The sequence below is a fragment of the Schistosoma mansoni genome, assembly GCF_000237925.1.
Source record: "Schistosoma mansoni, WGS project CABG00000000 data, supercontig 0232, strain Puerto Rico, whole genome shotgun sequence".
In the NCBI taxonomy this organism is placed as follows: domain Eukaryota; kingdom Metazoa; phylum Platyhelminthes; class Trematoda; order Strigeidida; family Schistosomatidae; genus Schistosoma; species Schistosoma mansoni.
Genome location: NW_017386097.1, coordinates 1 through 24,095, shown reverse-complemented (window position 1 = coordinate 24,095; position 24,095 = coordinate 1). Strand labels below are relative to the sequence as shown.

The following is a 24,095-nucleotide window of genomic DNA, read 5'->3' as shown; positions in this document are numbered from 1 at the left end:
AGAAACATCTGTAACCAAGAAAATCCAGTGAATGGATTTGCGTAAATCCACGTTCAGGTAAACGTACCTTTTCCCATATGTGGCGATCGGTTTTCCTTTTGCCGCCTGTAAGCTTAAAACAGACTCGTGAATCCTGTCATTAGAATTCGAAGGAAGAACGCTAACTTCTGCGCCAGTATCGACGGAGTAGCCAACTTTCATTGTTACACCTGAATAATAATAGGTTACACATAATGGCCGCGTCTGCAAGGCTGAGCCATGTCATCTGATGGAATGAATATCTTCACATCCACCACTACCGACCTCCAAGTGTAACATGTCGAATGTACATATTTTCAGTCATTATGTGCGTCGCTTCGAGGACGATGTGGTCAGGAAACAATGCCACTAGAAATATTCATCCGAATATACTGTCATTGTGAAAAAACTTATGTATACAACGCAACATTCTAGTGAAACATCGAAAGTGATGCTGTACTACAGGTTTTCGTAGCGAAACGGGTACTTATAAAGCAAACACTTAGTAGTTTTTTTGGTTTTCACAATCAGTTACTCGTTATGATTGTCGGTAGATCTCTCCGTGAAACCACGAAGAAGACGAAAATAAAAATTGAGGAAAAGTTTATTGATGTATCATTACTACTTGTACAGAAACCGCAACATTTGATGCACAAAAATCAGTTTAGAATTCGGATATATAGTTAAGTTAAAAATACTGCTACAAAGAACTTCCTACAGTAAACAGTTCTTGTCACGTCGCCACACTTTGTTGTATTCCGATCCATATTTTCCATCGTAAAGAACAGTACACAAAGGCAAGCGTTAGAAAAACCACAGTCTTACCCACTTATTGATGATTCCTAACTGAAAAGTGGCTTCGTTGAATCTGTACATATGTTTGCTTCATCTGGGTAGTGAAATTGCTGTTATTATGGAAAGTTTGAGTGTTATCTATCTTCCATCGACTGAAATGTCTGAGAATATGATGAAATATACAGTTTGTATTTCTCAAATGATCGAGCTTAAGTGTAAAAGTTCGTCTTATGTATGCCAGTTGCGTATGACGGCAAGGACACCAGCATGTCACAATTTACCCACCATCCAGGTTACATCTGCTCGCTATTCTTTTTGCTCCCACAGAAACAGAACAGGACGCCCTCAGCCAAAATGTCCCCAAAAATGGGGAGAGTAGGAAGTTACGATGCAACAATCGGTCCAATGTGTTCACTAAAAGACAGAGAGAGCTAAACAAATGTTCTTCGCAATGAATTTGTGGTTTTGATGCAGCAAAAGACCACTTAAATATAAGAAAACCTGATATTCATGCAACCCAACGGACACCCGACAAACCCTCAGCAATTGAAATAGTGAAGACTGTGTCAGTGTTGTAAGTGCTGTTACAAAACGCACTAAACAACCTACTCCAATTAATGACAAAGTGAAATTTCCGTCACAATAAACGAGGAGTAAATCACTACATGGTATTAACATGAGTAATCATGCATCTTTAGTAGAAATTGAGGACCCAGATAAGACCGTCCCCAATAGTCCCGATGCAGCTGTCCTGAATGACGAAAAATGGACCGCAGTAAGGAGGAAAAGAAAAGGACAAAAAGCTGAAGATAAAGCACACTTGGTTGGCAAGTCATTGGGGAACTCGCAGTCTGAGTCACTCAATGCACTATCGCACTCTGATAGAACGGCAGAACATCATCCTAGTGCGACTGAGAGGAACTTAATATCATCGAATATCATTGTGAGTAAATTGCCAGAGTCTAACGATCCAGATCCTAAGGTTAGACACACCCATGACTTAGAGAGGCTCGGAGAATATATCCGTAGCATATTACCAGTTAACACTAAGGGTGTTCAGGTCAAAAAATTAGTTAGAATAGGTAAAAGGGCCGATGACAGTGTTCTACCCCGATCGTGTAGACTCCTTAAGATAATCTTAGGGTCGGAGAAACCACGTGATCTTCTGTTAAGTAACGCTCGAAGTCACGACAACTCTGACATTCGAATTAGACCGGATATGTCTCTTGAAGATAGAATAAAAAGGGAGACGGCACTAGCTGAACTAGAAACCCGTCGATAGAACGGTGAAGAAAATCTCCGATTAGTGGGTTTTCGAATAGTCAGGTCTTGGAAGCGAATGCTACCAAGGCCTGTGTGGATAGGTCGTTCTCCCTAGGAGTTTTATATGCCAACGCCCGTAGTCTAAGACATAAATTCTACGAGCTAGGAGCATTAGTGGACAAATTAAGGCCACTCATTGTAGCTGTGACGGAAACTTGGTTAGTCCATGACTTCGATATCACCCCAGAATTATCCGGATATCATTGTTTAAGAAGTGATAGACATAGATGCAGGAAAGGAGGTGGCGTCCTTCTATTCATAGCCAATAGTATAAATATCCGCTCCTCCGTTTGCGAATCCCATGATAGTGGAACTAGTGAAGTCATTAGCTGTGAGCTCACTGTCGGATGTTCTACATTTGCACTCGGTGTCATCTATCGCAGCCCAATCTGCTTAGCTGATGACTTTATTTTAGAGCACATTCGGCTATGGAGTGCAAATAACAGATGCTTGATATTAGGAGACTTTAATACACCTGACATGAGTTGGACTGAGATGACCACGAAATGCTCTATAAACTCATTTGATAGCAGGCTCTTGGAAACAGTAATGGAACATGCATTAGTACAGCATGTATCCGAACCTACACGTTTCGGTGTAAACCAAGGTTCTTCTCTGTTGGACTTGGTAATTACCCATGAGACTGAGGATATTGCCAACCTAAATATTCTTCCCCCGTTAGTAAATAGCGATCACGCTGTTTTATCATTCACGTTTAGAGCTAGCGATATGGTATACGATCAGATTAAGCCTCGCCCAAACATATGGAGAGCTAACATACCAGCCATTCAGGATTGTGCTACTGAGATAGATTGGTCAGTAGATACTAGCTCATCAGTTGACGAGGCGTGGTCTGTATTTAAAGGCAAGTTCAGTGTAGTCACGTCCCCGTTCATACGATACTTGGTGCCACGTAGACCGAACAATAGTCCACCGTGGATAAATAAAGAAGTTAAGAAACTTCTTAGGCGTAGGAGAAAAAAACACAGGATTATGTTCATCTCTACTGGCTTAGAACAGTACAGATCTAGTTATTGTAAGATTAGAAATAATTGTAAAGCGTTAATTAGTAGGACTAGACGGTCATACGAAAAACAATTGGTTAGGGATTGCAAACATAGTCCAAAACGGTTATTCTCGTATATAAAGAGGCGAACTCAGAGAAGTGATGGAATACCATCACTTTTGATACAAGAAAATCCGTTAAGTTTGGCAAGAAATGATACCGAAAAAGCAGAAGCTTTCTCGGAATATTTCAGTAAAGTTTTTTCTACCAATAATGAGGAACGATCACCTATTCATTGTGATTGTGGCGACTTGTTGATGGACCCTGTAGTTATTAAGAAAGAAACTGTTTTAAGGCTACTTCAGCATCTCAAACCTGATAAGTCTAGTGGTCCTGATGATATTCATCCTCGGATTATGAAAGCCCTCTCAGATGTTATTGCTGAACCCTTAGCGATACTGTTTGATATGTCCCTACGGCAGTCCAGATTGCCCAGAGACTGGAAGGACGCAATAATCAGTCCGGTGTATAAGACTGGGGGTAGGGATTTAGTTAGTAACTATCGACCCGTCAGCTTAACTAGTGCAGTTGTAAAACTAATGGAAAAAATTATTAGGATGGCTGTTATAAACTACGTTGAAGGAAATGATCTTTTGTCCAAGGAACAACATGGTTTTCGAAAAGGTCTATCATGTTTGACAAATCTTCTCATTGCAAGAGAAGATTGGGCTGGAGCAAAAGATCGCAATATTCCTGTAGATGTCATTTTCATAGATCTAAGTAAAGCCTTTGATAAGGTTTCCCATTCTGGTCTTAAATTAAAACTGGAAAGTTTTGGAATTCATTATGTAGTCATAGACTGGATAAGTGACTTTCTTCATGAAAGGAGACAAATGGTAAGAGTAAATGGGGCTCTCTCATCGTGGGAACCAGTAAAAAGTGGAGTCCCCCAAGGCACAATCCTCGGTCCTCTTCTCTTTTTACTTTTTATAAATGAATTACCAACTATAGCTAAGTCATCCGTCCTACTATTCGCCGATGACATTAAGATTTGGAGACCCATATATAGCATGTCAGACAGAATAGTATTACAAAAAGATCTTAACTCATTAGTGGCATGGATGAACGGGTGGTCACTAGAAGTAAACCCTAATAAAAGTGTAGTGATGCAATTAAATAACTACGATGATTCGTATCACTACACAATATGTGGACTAGTGTTGTCCAAAGTAAGAAACTATAAGGATTTAGGAGTCATACTAAGTAATGATCTCAAAACAACCAGTTACTGTAAGGCTGCTGCTGCAAAAGGCTATAGAATATTATGGTCTATTCGTAAATCTTTCCGGTATCTGGATGAGGAAATGTTTAGATTATTATACCCAACTTTCGTACGGCCACATTTGGAATACGGGATTCAAGCAGCGAGTCCTTGTTTCAAATGTGAGGCGGATATGTTAGAACGAGTTCAACGCCGCGGGACAAAAATGGTAAAAGGTCTATCTGGCCTAACTTATGAAGACAGACTGAGACACCTCAACTTATTTCCGTTATCTTACCGGCGAATACGGGGTGATCTAATATTGGCATATCGTATCCTGAACGATGACCTTGGTACTAACATGTCCTATCTTTTCCTCCCATCTAGGGCTGGTCATTTGAGAGGACATTCAAAGAAAGTCCAAAAACCGAGATCAAATCGTCTACATCTGGAGTTTCGATTCTCGCACCGAGTAGTGAATTACTGGAATTCTCTACCAGAACACGTAATATCAGCACCTTCTGTTGATATATTCAAGACGAGATTGGACCTCCTTTGTGTAACAAACCGCAAGGATTAAAATAGGTCACTAGACCTCCTATCCTTATTACTGAAGACTGAAGACTGGATTGACCGCCTCTTGCCAGGCTGTTCAAGGTCGTTGAAAAGGAACGGCGGGTGACTTTTAGAGTATCCGAATTTTTCTTACCAGTCAGTCTTCAGTCAGTCTGTCTTCAGTCAGTCTTCAGTAATAAGGATAGTAGGTTGACGAACCTGTGTTAATCCTGACAGATTTCCTTCCAGTGAAGGTCCAGCTTCTTTTTGAAAATGTTCACTGATGGTGCTGATACCACTTGTTCTGGTAAAGCGTTCTAGTCATTGACCACTCGATGAGAAAAACGGGACCCCACCTTTAGTTTACTAGATCGCGGTTTCAGAACCTTCTTGCTATGACCCCGGAGATTATTAGTGCTGGAGGGAGCAAAAAGATAAGACATATTAACACCCAGATCATAATTAAAGATACGAAATGCCAGTATAAGGTCACCTCGCGTCCTACGATAAGATAAGGGGAAAAGATTTAGACGTTTTAAACGCTCATCGTAAGGGAGTTTAGAAAGACCCTTTACTAATTTTGTCCCTACACGCTGGACACGCTCAAGCGATTTAGTATCCTTTATCAGACAAGGGCTAGCTGCTTGGACACAGTATTCTAAGTGTGGCCTTACATAGGTGGGATATAAAATTCGAAACATATCCTCGTCAAAGCATTTAAATGCTCTGCGAAGCGACCATAGCGCACGATAGCCTTTGGAAGCAACCGCATTGCAGTGCGTAGTAGTTTTTAAGTCGTGACTTATAATTACTCCTAAGTCTTTGTGCTCATGAACGCGTGGCAGAGATGTACCATTAATGGTATAGTGGTAACTAATATCGTGCCCGATGTGCATGAACACGCTCTTCTTGGAATTAACTTCCAGGCCCCAATCATGAGCCCACCTAACTGTGCCTGTTGTTGCCAGGACTTCCGTTGTATGGGGTAAGATTTATACCTATAATTTGAATGCCACTTCACCCCTTATTTAAATTCCTAGGCCTTACATGACTTGTCTATCGTTAGTTCTTTGAAAATAATAAAGTCATACATTGGTATTGTCCTTGCTTCTTTACCATTATATTCGATCTGGTGCGTATTTGTGCCTACATGTAGTGGTTTAAACCTTAGTTCTTAACTACCGTGCTTCTCATTTAACAATTTAGTGTGGAAGAGAATATCTCAAACCTTATCTTATTAGTTCCAGACTAACAAACGTACTAAAGTCGATACGTATATATTGTGCTTGTATTGAACTAACTGTAATTAGAGTCATTTCTGCCGCAAAAGTCGTCAAGAAATAGTTTCGTGATTGCCACTCGATATATCATTGTGGACAGGAAAACACTATTATTTTCAACATCACCAAATATTTAAGTTTTCCTCAGTCTAGTGCTAGTTGGTATTATTGTTTATCTTCTGTATTGTTTGGTTCATTAACACTTGCTTTATCAGGGTATTTAGCATACAAATTACAGCTATGTTCACTGAAGGTATTAGAACTTTGTCGATCAATGCTCTAGGAAGCTTTTCGATCTAGATAGTCATGCGTAATAAGGTTACCACTATCTAATATCATGTAGAATATTCGTAAATTTTATTTTTCAACTTGCCTAAACATTTGCTATCACTAGGCACTGTTACTTCACATAGTAAGCTGCCGTGAGAAAGGTAACCATTTTTGTGGAGTTCAACTTAATTTGTTGTTAACATCCACCTATTTCTCCTTCCACATTTTCCTCTTTCTAAGATCTCTTCAGCCAGATGAGTTTAATTGTGGTAATTATAACCTGTCAATTGAATTCCGTTTCAATTAAGTTGTTTACGAGTTCAAAAAGAATCTCCTATCAGTCATTCTTTTATAAACAACGTAAAACCTGCCTCAGCCATACATCGGTTCCAGTTTTCAAGCTGTATTAGCACAGCAGAATGAACTTGTCAAGACAAATGTTAGAGTATTACAGCCTGTGATAAACGTGTATCTATTGAATGAATGAAGTTTCTAGTTTATGTTATGAACGATGTACTTAAGCAAATTTTTTGGATGGCTTTCAAGTTACAACAGTAAATTTATCGTTTTAATTTCTGCTTTTGAATGTATAGGGTGGTGCTGTGGGTGATATAATCAATCATAATGATCCTGTGTTTCTAATGATTTGCTTAAAGTTTTTAAATACATGTCCAAAATCCCCTTGTTTGATTACGTCAAATGTTCCAATAGTAATCAGACGTGATACCCTCAGTTTTGGTCCTACGTTTATCAAAAAATCACAATCTTACAAAGAAAGAAGACTGCTAGGGTTAGTTCCACAGCTTTTTTTTAAAAAATAGGTTGATCATGTAGATAAAAACAATGGGTATTTTTGAAACTAATTATCCTACTCAATTTCAATCCACTTAGACTACTAACTACGTTGCAAAATGATCGATAGAATTCAGTCAGCATTAGGGACTAGGGAAAGAACATTAGTTACTGCTGTCATCAGTCACTATGTGTGTATATTATTGGGTGAAGCTATGTTAGTTCTCTGCCCCCAAATGCCCTGGTACGGCCGAGATTTGGGAGAGTCAGCTCTCCCTCTCGAAATGCTCTCACATGGCCACGCGTATATAGCCTCTGCTAGAGAAGTCCTACTCACTGCTTTCTCATGACTGGTTTGTTGTTTACGAAATTGAGGGGATGAAATGCGAATGTCCGACGCTTTAACCGGTTTGGTGGACACGGAAAGTTCACCTAGGTGAGTCGGAAAACCCTGATTGCAAACCAGTGGTGCACAAGGGCTCTATGACCCTGAAGGAACAAACGGCGTATGAACTAATCGTTGGTCACCGACTACCATGGGACTGCATCTCCTTACGATGCTTCACTGCCTTGTGGATCAGATCTCTGGGTCAAACTCACGGGTTGTGGCCCCCTAAGAAAGTTACCTGCTTCATTTTGGGCACTCGGACCATGTCCCAGCCCTCACACAAATCCTTTGATTTGTGATGCATATATATTTGATGCCTCCTTGTACCAATGTTTATGTTTAAATAAATGAAAGTAGTTTTATAGTTTATTCTTTTTGTGGACTCCTTTTGTAATTTCCTAGCTCAAAATGAAAAGTAAGGTTTGGTCACAACAGGATTCTCACTTAAAACACGGAATTTTGTCGGTTAAGATGCAAGATCTGATTGTTATTTGATGAACCTGACGCCCAGAAACAAATACTTTATCGTTAATTATCTTTATATGGTAATTTGTAAGCAAAATTATTACTGATTGTACTATTTATTTCTCAAGTAAATCATTCTGTTTGTTTTCGTTCTATTGCATAAACTAGATTATTCTTATTGTTGCATAATTTATATCTAAAACTGTTCATTATCACCAGCTGTTTTGTTTTGACAAAAAATTATTTCCAGTTATTCTCCGGAAAACATGTTTGATATTGCAATTGACGTTGGTCGTTATTCAGAATTTCTACCTTGGTGTAACCAATCAACTGTTTTGGAACAAGGTGAAAATAACATGCTAGCTTGTCTGGGTGTTGGATTTCCTCCACTTAGTGAATCATATATGTCTCGAATAACATTTCAGCGACCGAAGCACTTAAAGGTAAACGAATATTTATGTGTTTGTTATTGTCTATGGTTGAATATAAAAAATATAAAGTGTAGGGTGTTCGTTCCGAACGAAGATCGTTCAACTCAAAGGGCAGAGTTTAGATGGTTTAATTTGTTTATTCTAGTTAGCACAGTTCTTTTGTACGGGATGGGGTTACTGATTCCATTCCTTCTTTACTCGGGCTTGGGATCGGCAGTAACCCTAGAAGAGCCGCTGGCGGTGGTTGACTGAATTACGAAGACCTCGACATCTGAGGGGAAGCACGGAATACAATGGGCAGCTCGGAATCAATTATCAGATTTGGACTTTACAGATGACCTGGCCCTTTTATCCCATACACACGAACAAATGCATATTAAGACCACTAGTGTAGCACCAGCTATTGCACCAGTAGACCTCAACATATACAAAGGGAAAAGCAAGATCCTCAAATACAACACGGAGAACACCATTCCAATCACACTTGATGGAGAAACTCTGGAAGATGTAGAAACATTTACGTACCTGACTGGTCAGCATAATCGATGAACAAGAAGAATCTGGTGCAGATGTAAAGACGAGGATTGGCAAAGCAAGGACAGCATTCCTACAACTGAAGAACATATGGAACTCAAAACAACTGGAAACCGATATCAAGGTGGGAATTTACAAAACGAATGTCGAGACAGTCCTACTGTACGGAGCAGTTGTCTACACAAAATGCTGAGTGTCAATTCGCGGGATACCGTCAGCAACAGCCTAATTTTGGACAGGACAAACCAGCTTCCAGCTGAAGAGGAGATTAAGAAAAGACGTTAGAAGTAGATAGGACATACATTACGGAAATCACAAAACTGCATCACGAAGCAAGCCCAAACTTGGAATCGTGAAGGGAAATGGAAAAGAGGAAAACCAAAGAACACATTGCCCTGAGAATTGGAAGTAGACATGAACAGAATGAATAGCGACTGGAAAGAACTGGAAAGGATTGCCCAGGACGGGGTTGGATGAAGAATGGTGGTGGGTGGCCTATGCTACTCCACGAGGGGTAACAGGCATAAGTAAGTAAGGGTGTCAGTTACTTTTTGTTGAATTGGTTTTGAAATAACATGTAATATCATGGAAAATATAAATAAGAGGTACTAAAAAATACAGTCTAGGTAAGAACACTGCTAAACGGTATTTCTTTTTGTTCCAAAAAACATCTGTTTAGGAAAAATGGGACTTGAAACTATAACAAGATTCCCACGAAATTCTATTCTGAGCTGTCTGATATTGTCTCAAGCCCTTCGGTTGTACGGTCAATAGCACTTCATCAGGGTAGTCGTCAATATCAAATATATACTAGTGAAACTTAACTGTTCTTCATTCCAGCAAGCCATGTCATACATTATTCACCTCCAGTTTTCTCATACACTACTGGAGTTGATAAATAATACTTAGGATAGAAGTCACCAGGATGAAATGAATGGGATGTATTCAAACCATCTAAAATTTCCAGAAAATCTATAACTTAATACACCTTCAATGCTAACCTTAGAGTTGCGACACGTTTTGAGAATTTAGTCAATCTACCACAGTATGAGGCATTACTACTGAGTTGTTCGAACCGTGACCTGACCACCTAACATCTAAACATAATGTATGCAATATTGGGTCACTTAGGCTAGTGGCAACATTACGACTTGGTCGATAGGATCTTAGTGACACTATGAAGAGCTATATAGTCTTGATATTAGTCATTACCTAGGGATTATTCAATTGTGTGAATTCATTTCATCCTGTTCACTTAATCGTTCTGTAATGTATGCTACTTATGTTAACAGATATAAGTAGTATGTAATTGCAATTGGAAGTGGGATGCCTGCCAGCAGAAGATTCAATTGAGAACAGGAAGGAAAACAGCCCAACTGTAACAACAGGATTTGGAGAATCATGAGTCGTGTAAAGGACGACTGAAGAAAGGTGTGCAAATAATCTGTTTAATGTATGCTTTTTATATCCTATTACAGCACTCTAGTTTTGCATCAAACCATACATTAGTTTTCCCCAACTGAGTTCTCGTTCACTACAGTTCTTGATTACTTTTAAAAATAATTTGAAATGTTTTTACTACAATGAACGCATAGCGTATATCAACTATCTCCTTTCTATTTATTTTCAAGTCTGTCGCACAAAATACTGGAATGTTTCATCATTTAATTAATGAATGGTATTTTCATCCAGGTCTCCCAGACAATCCGAATTCTTGTTATGTAGAGTTTTCCGTAAGTTGACCAGATTTGAAGTAATTATTGGTTTATTGATTAAGGTTTCTTTTGATTTTCAGTAGTAGATGGTTTAATGATTGAATAATGAGTGCATCCTTTGATCAGGATATTATATCTTCATGTTAGTATTTTTTGCTGACCTTTTTTGTGTAGGTAAGTAACGTTTTTTATCTGGCTAGTACAGTTTAATTTTGGTGGAGTTTCATTCTCCGAGCCGGAAGGTTTAATCGTGGGGCTTTCATTATTTTTCTGAAAATCAGCAGCACAAACTTCAGTTAGACGTCAGTCAGTCAGCTACAACGTAGGACCAGGCACATTTATGCATCGGTCCAAGTTGCCATACCTCGTTAGCACAACAACATGAACACCGGATTCATAGAAGTATTTAAGTTAGTGGTGGTAATATATAAAAGATAGGTTGTATGTAAGAATATAGTATAGGAAGGAAGACAGATATGAAACAATTTTAGTCTCAGGGTTTAAGGGAAGATAAAGAGTGTATACACCTACGCCATTGTGATCGATTCTCAGCCATGTCACCTAGAGTCTCTAACCATTGGTTACGATAGTCACGCTGACCCCAACCAGGTAGTCTGCATCTACCAACATGACTCAGACTAGAAGTTAGTGACTTCAAGCACTGATGTCATGTTTTGGTTTGGTCGCTCCTAACTCTTTTCCAACCATCCCCTACACTATTCAGCATAGCGCGTCGTGGTAATCGGTGTTCAGGCATACGTAACACGTGGCCTAACCATCTCAGTCGATGAAGATTCATCACCTCATCAACTGGTTTATCATCATTCCCTAATACCCTCTGTCTAACCTCATTATTACTTACCCGGTGATCCCAGCAGATGCGAGCAATATTTCTAAGACATATGTGGTCAAATACTAGTAACTTGCGAGTATCTTCTACTCTTAATCGCTTCTCGGCTCTCTGAGCTAAGATCATATGTAGTATTTGACCATGATTGTTTTTACATTTTTTATCTTTTTAAATACATAAATAAAATGATACAAGTTTTATTCTTGTAAAATTCACTTTTTCTTTAGGTGGATTTCGAATTTCGTTCACCACTTTATTCAAAAATTGCTGGATTATTTTTTGATCAAGTTGTTACTGTTATGGTAAATGCTTTTATGAATCGTGCTAAAGTACTACATGGTAAACCATCCATTGCTTCTCAAAAGCCAAACATATTAATTTATAATAAATAATACTATAATTTTTATATAGTTGTGATCATTTGTTCAATATATAAGCGAACAGATTATTATTTTTTTGTAAAATATCGAATAAATACTTTATACTGTAGTTTCTATGTGAATAGTTTTCACTTTGAGTTACCCCAAAAAGATCGATTCTATTGTTGTTGTTGTTTGTTGATACATTCATGAATGAAAAACAAAATGATAAAAAGAGGTACATTTTTTCGGTTGCATCCAGTAGGATTTTTCTCCCTTGATATAAAAGTACTCCTCTTTTGTATTTGAAGTGTCTTGCTAAAAACAAAATACCTCATGAATAAGGTTTTCACAGTTAAATGACTATAGAGATATGCATACATATCTCTTCACATATAAATATACTGGAGTTTGTCGTTGTTTCTTGTTTCTGGGTGAAAAAATCTTATTCTCTTTTGTTTCTCCTTTTTTTTCAACTTTTGTAATAGAATGCAAAGCAATATTCCAAAATTGATGTGCTTGCTATACTTTATTATTTCTGTTTTTATTGTTGCTTGTATTAAGTCTTGAGTTACTTACTAGTAATTAAATGGTACTTTATCGAATCATCTTTTCTTCTCTTCTCTTTCCTTCTTTATTTCTTTGATTTCAGTTTTGTAATTAGCAAATAAATATACGGGAAAGTGTAGAGCACTCTTTGTTTTTATTTTCTTCTTTTGTGTTTGTTTAAATAATACAAATAATAATAATAATTGTTATTAGTTAGTAGTATGATTACTGTTCTGATTATTTATCTTGAGCCCCCAAATACCCTGGTACGGCCGAGAGTGGGGAGAGTCCGCTCTCCCTCTCCAAATGCTCTCACATGGCCACGCGTATATAGCCTCTGCCAGGGAAGTCCTACTCACTGCCTTCTCGTGGCCACGGTGTTGTTTACGAAATTGAGAGGAAAAAAAGCGAATGTCCGGCGCTTTGACCGGTTTGGTGGACACGGAAAGTCCACCTAGGCGAGTTGGAAAACCCTGATTGCAAACCAGTGGTGCACATGGGCTCCAGTATCCTGAGGGAACAAATGGCGTATGAATCAATCGTTGGTCACCGACTACCATGGGACTGCATCTCCTTACGATGCTTCACTGTCTTGTGGATCAGACCTTTAGGTCAAAGGCTCGGGGTGTGGCCCCGTGAGAAAACCACCTGCTTCAGTTTGGGCACCTGGGCATTATCACAGCCCTCACACAAATCAAATGAGATTTGTGCGGCTCGTATATATCTGGTGCCTCTTTGTACCAATATTTATGTGTTTAAATAAAATAAAATAAAATATATCTTGACATTTTTGCTGAAAAAGTTATTGCTTACAGTTAGATTCAAACTGTGTTTTATGTATAGTCATGAAAGCGTGTTTGTAGAAAAATCTGCCGATTTTAACATAGCATTTTTTCACCCAGTTGTTTAATCTAGGCTGTTTTAGGTAAATAATCAAAAGTATCAAACATAGTGGAGCAATTTCGCGAATTGTACACCATTGAATGCCTCCTTACTGGTCTAGAGGTTAGGGATTCACCTGTAAATCTGAAAGTCCCGGGTTAAATCCCCGATGTGGTCATGGATGGGCACTGTTTAAAAGTCTCATGCTAGAACGAAACAGTTGTCTGGCGCTTCATGATTTTTTTTTAGCTATGATTATTCACTGATGTAAACTGAAAATAAAGTCCCGAAAACAAACCTATGCTGAACAATTGTCTAATCACATTTGTCTTGAATTTGTTTTGATTGGGTGACATCTTAGTTAAGTTACACGTGTTACATGTTTTCTAAAGATTTTGTATTTTGTCAATGTTGTACTGTTAAAATGATGGATAAACTTTGTCATAATCTCAGAGGCGAATATCTCTGATTGTTCTGTAGTTTATATGCTGGATGAATATTAATTGTGCATCTCTTGCTAGGGTTATAAACGATATCATCAGTAAGCCTTTGAGGAGCCAACCAGTTATCTAAAAAGGAGTTCATCAGTATGAAATAATTTTACATCTGTGGTATAATTCATGAATGTTTACTTCCTAACTTTACTCTCCCGATCACTTTTGGAATAGATTCATGAAAAGTTTTGTGACTACTGAATTTGTACACCGATGTAATTAGATGTAGCAGATCTTCCTGTTTAGAATCTGACAGTGAATCAATTACTCGTTGTTGGTTAACTTTCAAACTCTAATGCCGATTTTATTCCGATAACCAACTGCACAGAAATCCACTCTGTATGACTATGTGCTTGTAAAACATACTCTGTACAAGTAGAGGGCGTGCGCAGGCCTCAGCCCTTTGAATAGTTGTGTCTTTGAAGTAATGCTTGAATATTGTGATATGTCCGAGTGAGTTATGCTGAGGTCAGACGCGTGATACTACGGAAAAATGGCACATCGGTTGATAAGAACTGTTAATCTTCATCAACCGAGATGGTTGCGACATACATTATGTGAGGCCAACCACCGCTTACCTCGACGCACCATATTGATTGATGTAGGAAGAAAGTTAGAGGAGGTCAAACTGAGGCTTGGCACCACTTCATGCAAGCACTGGCTGTTCTGACCCATGTTTGGAGATATAGATTATCTGGTGGGGTCCCGAGCAATCCTTGTTACCAACATTTGAAGATTGGTGGAATGGCTCAGAATCAGCCGCAATGGTAATTACGCATTTACTTTTTATCTTCTCCTAGATCTTGAGTTTCATGGTTTTTTTGTACTTTCTGTTCCACGAATTCGTTGTTTACTCTAGAACCGTATTCTCTATTTCTAATGTTTTTTGCTATCACGGATACTGCTTCTATTGCTTTGTTGTTTATCTTCATAATTTCATCTCACTATGCTAATTTTGGGCAATGCACTTGCGTCCCAAGTTCTACGCTGTTTGTGACTGACTGACCTAAATCAAATGGATAACGCTTGGTTTCTAACAAAACAAGAGGTTATGCGCAATCAGAAAAATCATGTAGATTTTGAGAGAATTGATTGATATTAGGTCATATTTGGGGTATTTAAGTAGTGGTCGGTTTGTAAATAAAGTTTTCTAGTTATATAAATAGAATAAAGCAAATCCATACCTAGTTATGTGTTGTCTTCATTTTCCTAAACCTTAATTTAAAACAGGTAAAATAAGGCAATATAGATGTACTGGTCAGGAATACGTATCACTACTGGTAATGGCTTGTAGGTGTGAAATATAGGGTAAGAACGTATCTATCATTTAAATACCAATCAGATGGTTGTCGCTTCCTCTTTTTCAAACTTCGAAAAACATCACATGTATTCACAAAAGTAACTGAATATCACAAGAATCATGATCATGTATTTTATGATTGCATAACGAAATTATCAGGTGATTGTGTGATATTTAAAAAAATCCAACGTTAACCTTTAATATTTTTAGCAACAGTATGATTAGTATCATTCATTTACAAGTCAGGCAGCACTCCTTTTGTCTTATGATCAATATCAAACAACAAAAATATATGTGAATAACTGGACCAATGCCTTAGAATATTGCTCGCATCTGCTGGGATCACCGGGTAAGTAATAATGAGGTTAGACAGAGGGTATTAGGGAATGATGATAAACCAGTTGATGAGGTGATGAATCTTCATCGACTGAGATGGTTAGGCCACGTGTTACGTATGCCTGAACATCGATTACCACGACGCGCTATGCTGAATAGTGTAGGGGATGGTTGGAAAAGAGTTAGGAGCGACCAAACCAAAACATGACATCAGTGCTTGAAGTCACTAACTTCTAGTCTGAGTCATGTTGGTAAATGCAGACTACCTGGTTGGGGTCAGCGTGACTATCGTAACCAATGGTTAGAGACTCTAGGTGACATGGCTGAGAATCGATCACAATGGCGTAGGTGTATACACTCTTTATCTTCCCTTAAACCCTGAGACTAAAATTGTTTCATATCTGTCTTCCTTCCTATACTATATTCTTACATACAACCTATCTTTTATATACTACCACCACTAAATTAACTATTTCTATGAATCCGGTGTTCATGTTGTTGTGCTAACGAGGTATGGCAACTTGGACCGATGCATAAATGTGCCTGGTCCTACGTTGTAGCTAACTGACTGACTGATGTGAATAACTACATTCAGATTCCTAAGTATGTTTCTAGATGTATTGAAGCAATGTTTTCATCGACTTTCTCTTACCGCTAGTTCAACTATATAATGGATAAAGCACATTGTTAGCATGGTTAGTAAGACGACGATGAATTGTAAAACCGTTGGTTATTTGTCATTGCTGTGGGAAGTGTAAACTGCTAGGTTAGTTGACGACACTTGAAATTTCACGATCAGTACTAAGGATTAAACAAATATGATACTGATAGGTGTGCTAATCCAACGCTTGATAATGACTTTCTATTGGTTTCCCGGATCCCCAGAAACCTACATTTGGGCTCCGAACGGTGAGAAAAGGCCTGTACTAAGAATAAACGCTTTACTTTAACTTTGGTTGATGTCCAGAAAAGAGCAGTATTTATAAGTTTACTGGTAACCAACCTCTGTAAACGTTTTAAAGCACGTTAAATCGAGTAACAGAATAGGTAGTCGTTTATTCAGAGTGTAACGCACATTCCTTTGGTTTTCTAGATGTTGTTCAGAGGGTTTTCAATGGATACAGTTTGGGCTACAGAGGAATTCTCGAGGGGTCCTAACAGATATATTACTACTCAGTGACCAATCAGCTTTTAATATATTAGCGACTTGAGTAGCTCAATGGTAGAATCTCTGACCGTGTTATATATATTATTACTTCGAATCCCATGACAATTATCAGTTCTGATAAGATTTCGAATATGTCTTGCTAGTATTATGAAACCTTAATCAATCAGGTTTTTTTGTTAATCTCTTCCAAGCAATTTAGATTCAAAAGATCAAATTTGATTACCACTGGATTCCATCAACTATGACCAAACTTCCTAGTGCTACTTAACTTTTGTTGATTTTTGACGTTCAATTCAAACTAAACACGTATCTTCAGAAAACTACCTTGATAATTCGTAATCTTATACTTATTAATGACATAATGAATTCTAGATGGATTGCTCAAAGTTATAGTATGAAATCGTGATCTGTTGAGACAGTCTCACATAGATTCAGGTAATAACTCATTGATAACATTACATAAGGATTAAACTTTATTGACTGAAGTTAAAATTATGGACCATTGTATTCCTATTCAGCGGTATAAACGTGCTCAGTTTTTTATAAATCCTGAAAGCACTGTATTCGATCTTGAGTAAGGTCATAAGTGCATACTGTTGGGAAGTGTCAAAGTAACGCGAAAAAAACTGTCCAGTGAGAATCATCTTCCGACTAGTTAAGTGTTTCACAGCTATCTCCTCGTCTTATATTACTGCTTATTTTTTTACTATCATATCAATTAACAAAGATTGTTTCCATTATATTCCATTTCTTATCTAGATATTAATGAATTCAAATCTGTGTGTGTTAACACAAAAAATCGGACGTCTTCTACTTATTGGTTTAAATAGACCCGAAAAAAGTAATTTAATCGATCAAAAAACTGCTTCAATGTTAAATGATATATTATATAATCAATTTGATAAAGATGATACTATTATTGGAGGTGTATTATATGGTGAAGGAAAAGATTTTTGTTTGGGTTTGGATATAGAAGAATTAACAGATTATATAAAACAAAATCCAACATGTGATAATACATCATTGAATACATTGTATTCGTGTTTATCTACAGTACGTTGTATCTATTAGATTCATGTTTATCTATGCTTGCTTTCTTATATCTTATTTTAATTGTAAGTCTTTGTGAGAAGTTAAAACTGAGTTATAAATTCACGTTTTTGTGCTTGCAATGAGCAATTCTTGGAACTGAAACAGATTATACAATTTGAAAGTAATTGGGTTCTCAGGCAATCACTCTGGCCGAAGTTGATTGAATGAAATTGTTGATGTTGATTGGACTTATATAGAATGTTAACCCTTGAATCTATATATATGTTAAATGAAAATTTAAGATCTGGGATCAGAATAAATATGGGTCAAATAGGGTGTGAGAGATATAATAGTGCAATTACAGTCCGATCAAATGTTTCTTGGGAGACAAAATTATGTGAAAAATGAGTAAGGCGCAATAAGGAGAGACCAATGCGAAGTAAAAAGATTGTCTATAGAGGAGATTAATAATAATAATATTAATGATAGTAATAATACGAAGATTTGTGAATAAAGATAAGAGAGACAACTACATTCGACTACGAAAGGTCGTAAAAACATGGTCAAATTAGATCATCCAATAGCTAAGATTACTATTGATTAGTTGGTCTTGTGGTTGGCCAGCGGAGGAGCAGTGGTTGGAGATATTTCTTCTGTACACTTAGCTCCGGTTCCTTCATCGTGATGGATAATGCCTCAGCCATTTGAAAGACTTTAAGCCTGACAAGCTTTGGCAAAAAATTACTGACCCTATAAATAATTGTAAAGGATTGGTTTATACTGGCACTACGAACAGTTTGTATTAAATGGGCCAATATCGAGCTGTTTACTTTATTCACCAAACCTCTGTTTAGCCACGTTGGGAGATGTTAGCGAGCACGAAAATGTAAATTCCTAGAACTTCCACCAATATATAACTTGCTCCACAGAAGCAGTCGAACTGATAAATACAAAATGAGATGGTGATTCTAGGTAATTCATCTTTTAGCCTCGGTGTCACCATTGAGCACGTAGAAAACACTAAACGTAGTTCACCGGCGTTGAAAGATTTTTGGATTGTTCTGCGTAATCTCATTGGCCGCATCCCCACTGAATTGTAGGCGCATGAACAGGGATTTCTTCTTGACCGTTGGAATTTCGTCTATTTTCACTTTCGTGATCATATATTTAATTATAAACTTTCTAGGGTAACCGTTCTCCCCAAGAGCATTATGCAAGGTGTATAGCTCATCTTCAACTATATCCGCAGAACATATAGTGCGTGTTCGGTAACTAAGGGTTTTGATCAAGTTTCGTTTGTACTGTAGAGGTACAAAGCTAAGGAAACGCGTATACTGCCCAGTCAAAGTATTTTTTTGTTTAGGTTTCTTTTCAACGATCCATCCGCTCTCTTAGTTAAGAGAACATCCAAAAAGGCTATTCGACCATCACTCTCTTCTCCCGATGTAAGCTGAATGGATGGATGCACTTCGTTAAACTGCCTGAGAACGTCTTGCTGTGATACATTATCTATACACAGGATGAATGTGTCATCCATATATCTACAGTAAAATGTGAATTTTTGAATAATCTTTTTTAGTGGACCATTTTCTAGTTTGGCTATAAAAATATCAGCTAGTATAGGGCCCAGAGGTGAACCCATTGCAACACCATCCGTTTGTCTAAATATTTCTCGGTTGAACTTGAAATTCACATTCATGGTGCATTTTAGTAATAACTCTTTCACCACATTAATAGGAACTGTAGTTTCAATTTCATTTTCAATCAGTTGTTCACATATATATTCCACGGTCTCTATGAGTGGGATATTTGTGAATATTGATGTTACATCCAAAGACATCATCTTTAATCCCAAAGTATTAGCACTTTTGATTTTATCAACAAATTGCAATACATCCTTAACACTACGTTTTACAAGCTTTTCGTGGAGAGGTTTCAATATAGTTCCAACCATTTAGCTATAGTATGATAAGGAGAGTTATACATATCTAAAATTGATCGTAATGGGATCCTAGGTTTGTGTACCTTTGGCAATCCATACAACCTTGGCAGATAAGTTCCCACTGGTTTAATCATTTCATATAAACCCGACTAAATGGTCTGTTTGTCCCTGAGCTGTTATATCCTGTGGAGATTTATGAATGGTAACTGTGAGAACTATTTATGGACCAATATGATATGTATATTTCCTATTGTATAATTGTTAAGTAACTAAACTATTCACATTCGTGTCCCTCTTATTGTAAGCTTTATTTAGACCTATAGACTATTATTATACGATTTGCCATTCTTGAGTTATCCCTAGTCTATTAATTACTGTTCCCCCTATTCATAGCCACATTTGGCCAAATCTTGTACAAATGTTATTTTCTATTTTATGGTACGATGTGGTCAGTTTGTTTGGTATATAAACCCAGTATGTTTGTGAATAATGATTCATATTGCACAGGCTGTTATTGGTGTTCTGGACTTAACTGGTTGGGCCAGGCAGAAGCAGGACTGATAAGTACTCAAGACTGCTCATACGGCTTTTGTGTATCATTGCTCTGATCGACAATTCACTCCTCTCTGATTGGCGGGAATCATCACGTTATATATTAAACAGGGCACGCACACAATCGATATAACATGAGCTTCTTCATAGATCTGGTAAGCTCCTTCTCTATCTTAATATTGAGATCTTTCCGGTTAGTTATTTTTTGAAATTTTAATTTGTCATTTAAGATGGTACCCATTTTATCAATATAATCGTTTTTATTAAGAAGAACCACTCCTGAACCTTTGTCAAGTTTCGTAATCAATAACGTCTCATCCGTTAGGAGCAGGTTAATAGCATCCTTGTGCTTTTTTGTAAGAATGCTTTTGTAATTAAATTTATTGTTCTTATACTGGTAGCAACAGTCTACAAGAGTAGATTTAAAATGTTCCAGTTGTTGATCAGAATTTGCCACTAAATCACGTGTCTGACTACATAGATTCTCAAACTGTATATCTGTATCAATGTGGTTACAATTATTACGAGTACCACAAAACTTTAGACCTAAGGATAATACCTCTATCTTATCTTTATCCAGTTCAACATCCGAGAAATTATGCACATACCTTTTAGAGTCGGTTGGAAATTTGCTTTCGGCTGTTTGATTTTCCAGACCTTTCAGTAGCTGAATGAGTTTCTTCCCTGATCTCTGATCCATAACATTCGTAACATAGTCCACGAAAGGTATTTTTAAATCATCCGTTAAGTCATCTACTGCATACTTTCTGCGAAAAACATTCATCTGTATCTCATTTATGTCAGAATGCAGGGAGTCAATCTGATTTAGGCTCAGTCAGTCAGTCAGCGACAACGTAGGACCAGGCACATATATGCATCGGTCCAAGTTGCCATACCTCGTTAGCACAACAACATGAACACCGGATTCATAGAAGTATTTAAGTTAGTGGTGGCAGTATATAGAGAAATGTTGTATAGAAGGATATAGTATAGAAAGGAAGACAGATATGAAACAATTTTAATCTCAAGGTTTAAGGGAAGATAAAGAGTGTATACACCTACGCCATTGTGATCGATTCTCAGCCATGTCACCTAGAGTCTCTAACCATTGGTTACGATAGTCACGCTGACCCCAACCAGGTAGTCTGCATCTACCAACATGACTCAGACTAGAAGTTAGTGACTTCAAGCACTGATGTCATGTTTTGGTTTGGCCGCCCCTAACTTTCTTCCAACCATCCCCTACACTAGTCAACATTGCGCGTCGTGGTAATCGATGTTCAGGCATACGTAACACGTGGCCCAACCATCTCAGTCGATGAAGATTCATCACCTCATCAACTGATTTACCATCATTCCCTAATACCCTATGTCTAACCTCACTATTACTTACCCGGTTATCCCAGCAGATGCGAGCAGTATTTCTAAGGCATCTGTGGTCAAATACTAGTAACCTACGAGTATCTTCTACTCTTAATGGCCATGTTTCACAGCCGTAAAGTAGAACAGAACGAACTGCTGCGCAGTATACTCGTCCTTTAATTTATAAACGGATATCTCGTCTTCGCCATAGGTGACGTAAGTTGGCAAAAGCCAAACGAGCTTTCTGAATCTATGCTGAGATTTCGTCAGACATCAACCCATTAGGGCTGATCAGACTTCCAAGATAAGTGATGTTGTCGACGCGTTCGACTACTTCACTCCCTATCCTTAGTTCAGGTGTTGACGCAGGCCAGTCCTGGAGTAACAATTTACATTTGGATGGGGAGAAACGCATCCCAAACATCCTGGCATTATTACTGAGTTCCAACAGAAGACTCTGCATTTTGTCAGCGTCTTCACCAAACAGGACTATGTCATCTGCGTATTCGAAGTCGATAAGTGAACCTCCTGGTAGAAGATCAATTCCTGTAAATTCAGTCGACGAGAGTGTTATTTCCAGCAACAGGTCTATAATGAAGTTAAACAAAAATGGGGATAGTGGACAGCCTTGACGGACACCACTTGAGGTTGTAAAATCATATGACAGTTCGCCATAAGCTCTCACTCGACTGGTAGTGTTCGAGTAAAGAGCCTTCACAAGGTTTATGTACTTCTCAGGTACACCTTTCAATGACAGACACTGCCACACAACCTCTCGGTCTACAGAGTCAAATGCTGCTTTTAAGTCAAGAAAAGCTATCATTGTCGGACGCCGATAAGCATGTCTGTGCTCTAAAACTTGACGAATGGTGAATATGTGGTCGATACAGCCACGACCAGGTCTGAAGCCAGCCTGATTTTCTCGTGTTTGGAGTTCACGAGTCTTAGGCGCCCGATAATTATTGAGGCTAGTATTTTAGATGCTATGTTAGTCAGACTAATCCCTCTATGGTTATCACAGGATGATTTTGGCCCCTTCTTATATATTGGGACAATCAGAGATTGTGACCAGTCAGATGGGATTACGTCCGTCTCCCAGATTTTAGCCAGAATATTAGTCAACCTAATCGCTAAAATTGGACCACCAGCTGCTCTTCCTCGTTTCAGATTACTTATAGCCTTTTGAACTTCAAGTAGGGTCGGGGGGCCTACTTCAATGTTCCATTCAGGTTTTCTGGGAATAGTGGGTAGTTGTGCAGTAGCTGAAGGCCAGCTAAACTGCTCCTCAAAGTGTTCCGCCCATCGTTCTAAACGTCTGGGTTGAGAGCAGATAAGGGTTCCATCTTTTTCCGAAATCGTCTCACTTACACTTGACTTCTTAATTCCGGTTTCTTTTATTAGTCTGAATAGTTGCCTGGTGTTGCCTACAGCCGCTGCCTTTTCCATCTCTTTTGCTTTCGTTGCCCACCACTGCTCACGATCGTTCCTTAGACTTTTAGTTAACCTAGATCTAATTTGTTTACGCTCTTCGTCGTGTTCAGAGCCTGATGGGATGAGTTTACGCGAATCCATCAGTGAAATAGACTTAGAAGAAATCCACTGGTTTTTTGGAGCCCTATGGTTCAAATAACTAATAGATGTTACTGCTGTTTCCACAGCTGTTCGTGTGTCTTTCCAAGCAGCATCTGGGTCAGTCTCGTTTACAGAACTGCCTAGATGTGAACTCAGTTGTTTCTGGAATTCGCATTTGGCTTTCTCGTCCTCCAGTTCAATCCTAATGGGTCTTCTTAGTGTACTTTTCCTGCGTCCATTGAGGCGCAGACAAATGCGCGCTCGTATTAAAGCATAATTAGAGTCTAAACAAGTATTCCAATACGAGCGACAATCTTCTATTGAGCCTCTCCAACGATGACTGATGACAATATGGTCTATTTGAGTCCATCGTTGGTTTGGTGAAGGTGGTCGCCATGTTAGACGATGTCTCTCCTTATGCTTAAAATTAGTGCTTGCTAAAAGTAAACGATTGTCTGAGCATAGTTGCAACAGACGATCACCATTATCGGTTCGTTGAGCCGGAATACTAAAATACTCACCTAAATGTCTTTCTGTTTGATGTAAGCTGCCTACCTGGGCATTAAAGTCACTCGCTACGACTACTATGTCTGAGCGCTTAGCTTTCCGAAGAAGCTCAGAGAGCTTTCTGTAAAAGTCATCTTTTACTTCATCATGGCTGCAGTCAGTGGGAGCGTAGGCAGAAACGACGAAAAGGCAACGACGTGTGTCCCTATCCTTCCGAGTTCTTACGGAGCCATTTAGCCGGACAGCACACAAGGGACTGTTAACAGGGATCCATTCTAATAGTGCCTGTTAAACGCTTGTACTTAGTGCTATGCCTACACCTGCAAGTCCGCGAGAACTAGCCAACGGGCCGCCAGA

General features: G+C 38.3%; 2 protein-coding genes across 2 annotated transcripts; both read left to right on the top strand.

Moving 5' to 3' along the window:
- Positions 1–5,079: 5,079 nt before the first annotated feature.
- Smp_103280 (hypothetical protein) lies at positions 5,080–12,161 on the top strand. The gene is made up of 6 exons (XM_018791365.1): positions 5,080–5,163; positions 5,196–5,265; positions 7,102–7,298; positions 8,404–8,596; positions 10,750–10,851; positions 11,911–12,161. Exons 2-6 carry the CDS (start codon positions 5,242–5,244, stop codon positions 12,073–12,075), a joined length of 681 nt encoding a protein of 226 aa, XP_018647331.1. The 5' UTR covers positions 5,080–5,163; positions 5,196–5,241; the 3' UTR covers positions 12,076–12,161.
- Positions 12,162–17,536: 5,375 nt separating this feature from the next.
- Smp_194020 (hypothetical protein) lies at positions 17,537–17,842 on the top strand (the record flags this gene model as incomplete). The annotated part of the gene is made up of 1 exon (XM_018791354.1): positions 17,537–17,842. The coding sequence occupies one exon, from the start codon at positions 17,537–17,539 to the stop codon at positions 17,840–17,842; it is 306 nt and encodes a 101-aa protein (XP_018647330.1).
- Between the last annotated feature and the right edge of the window lie 6,253 nt (positions 17,843–24,095).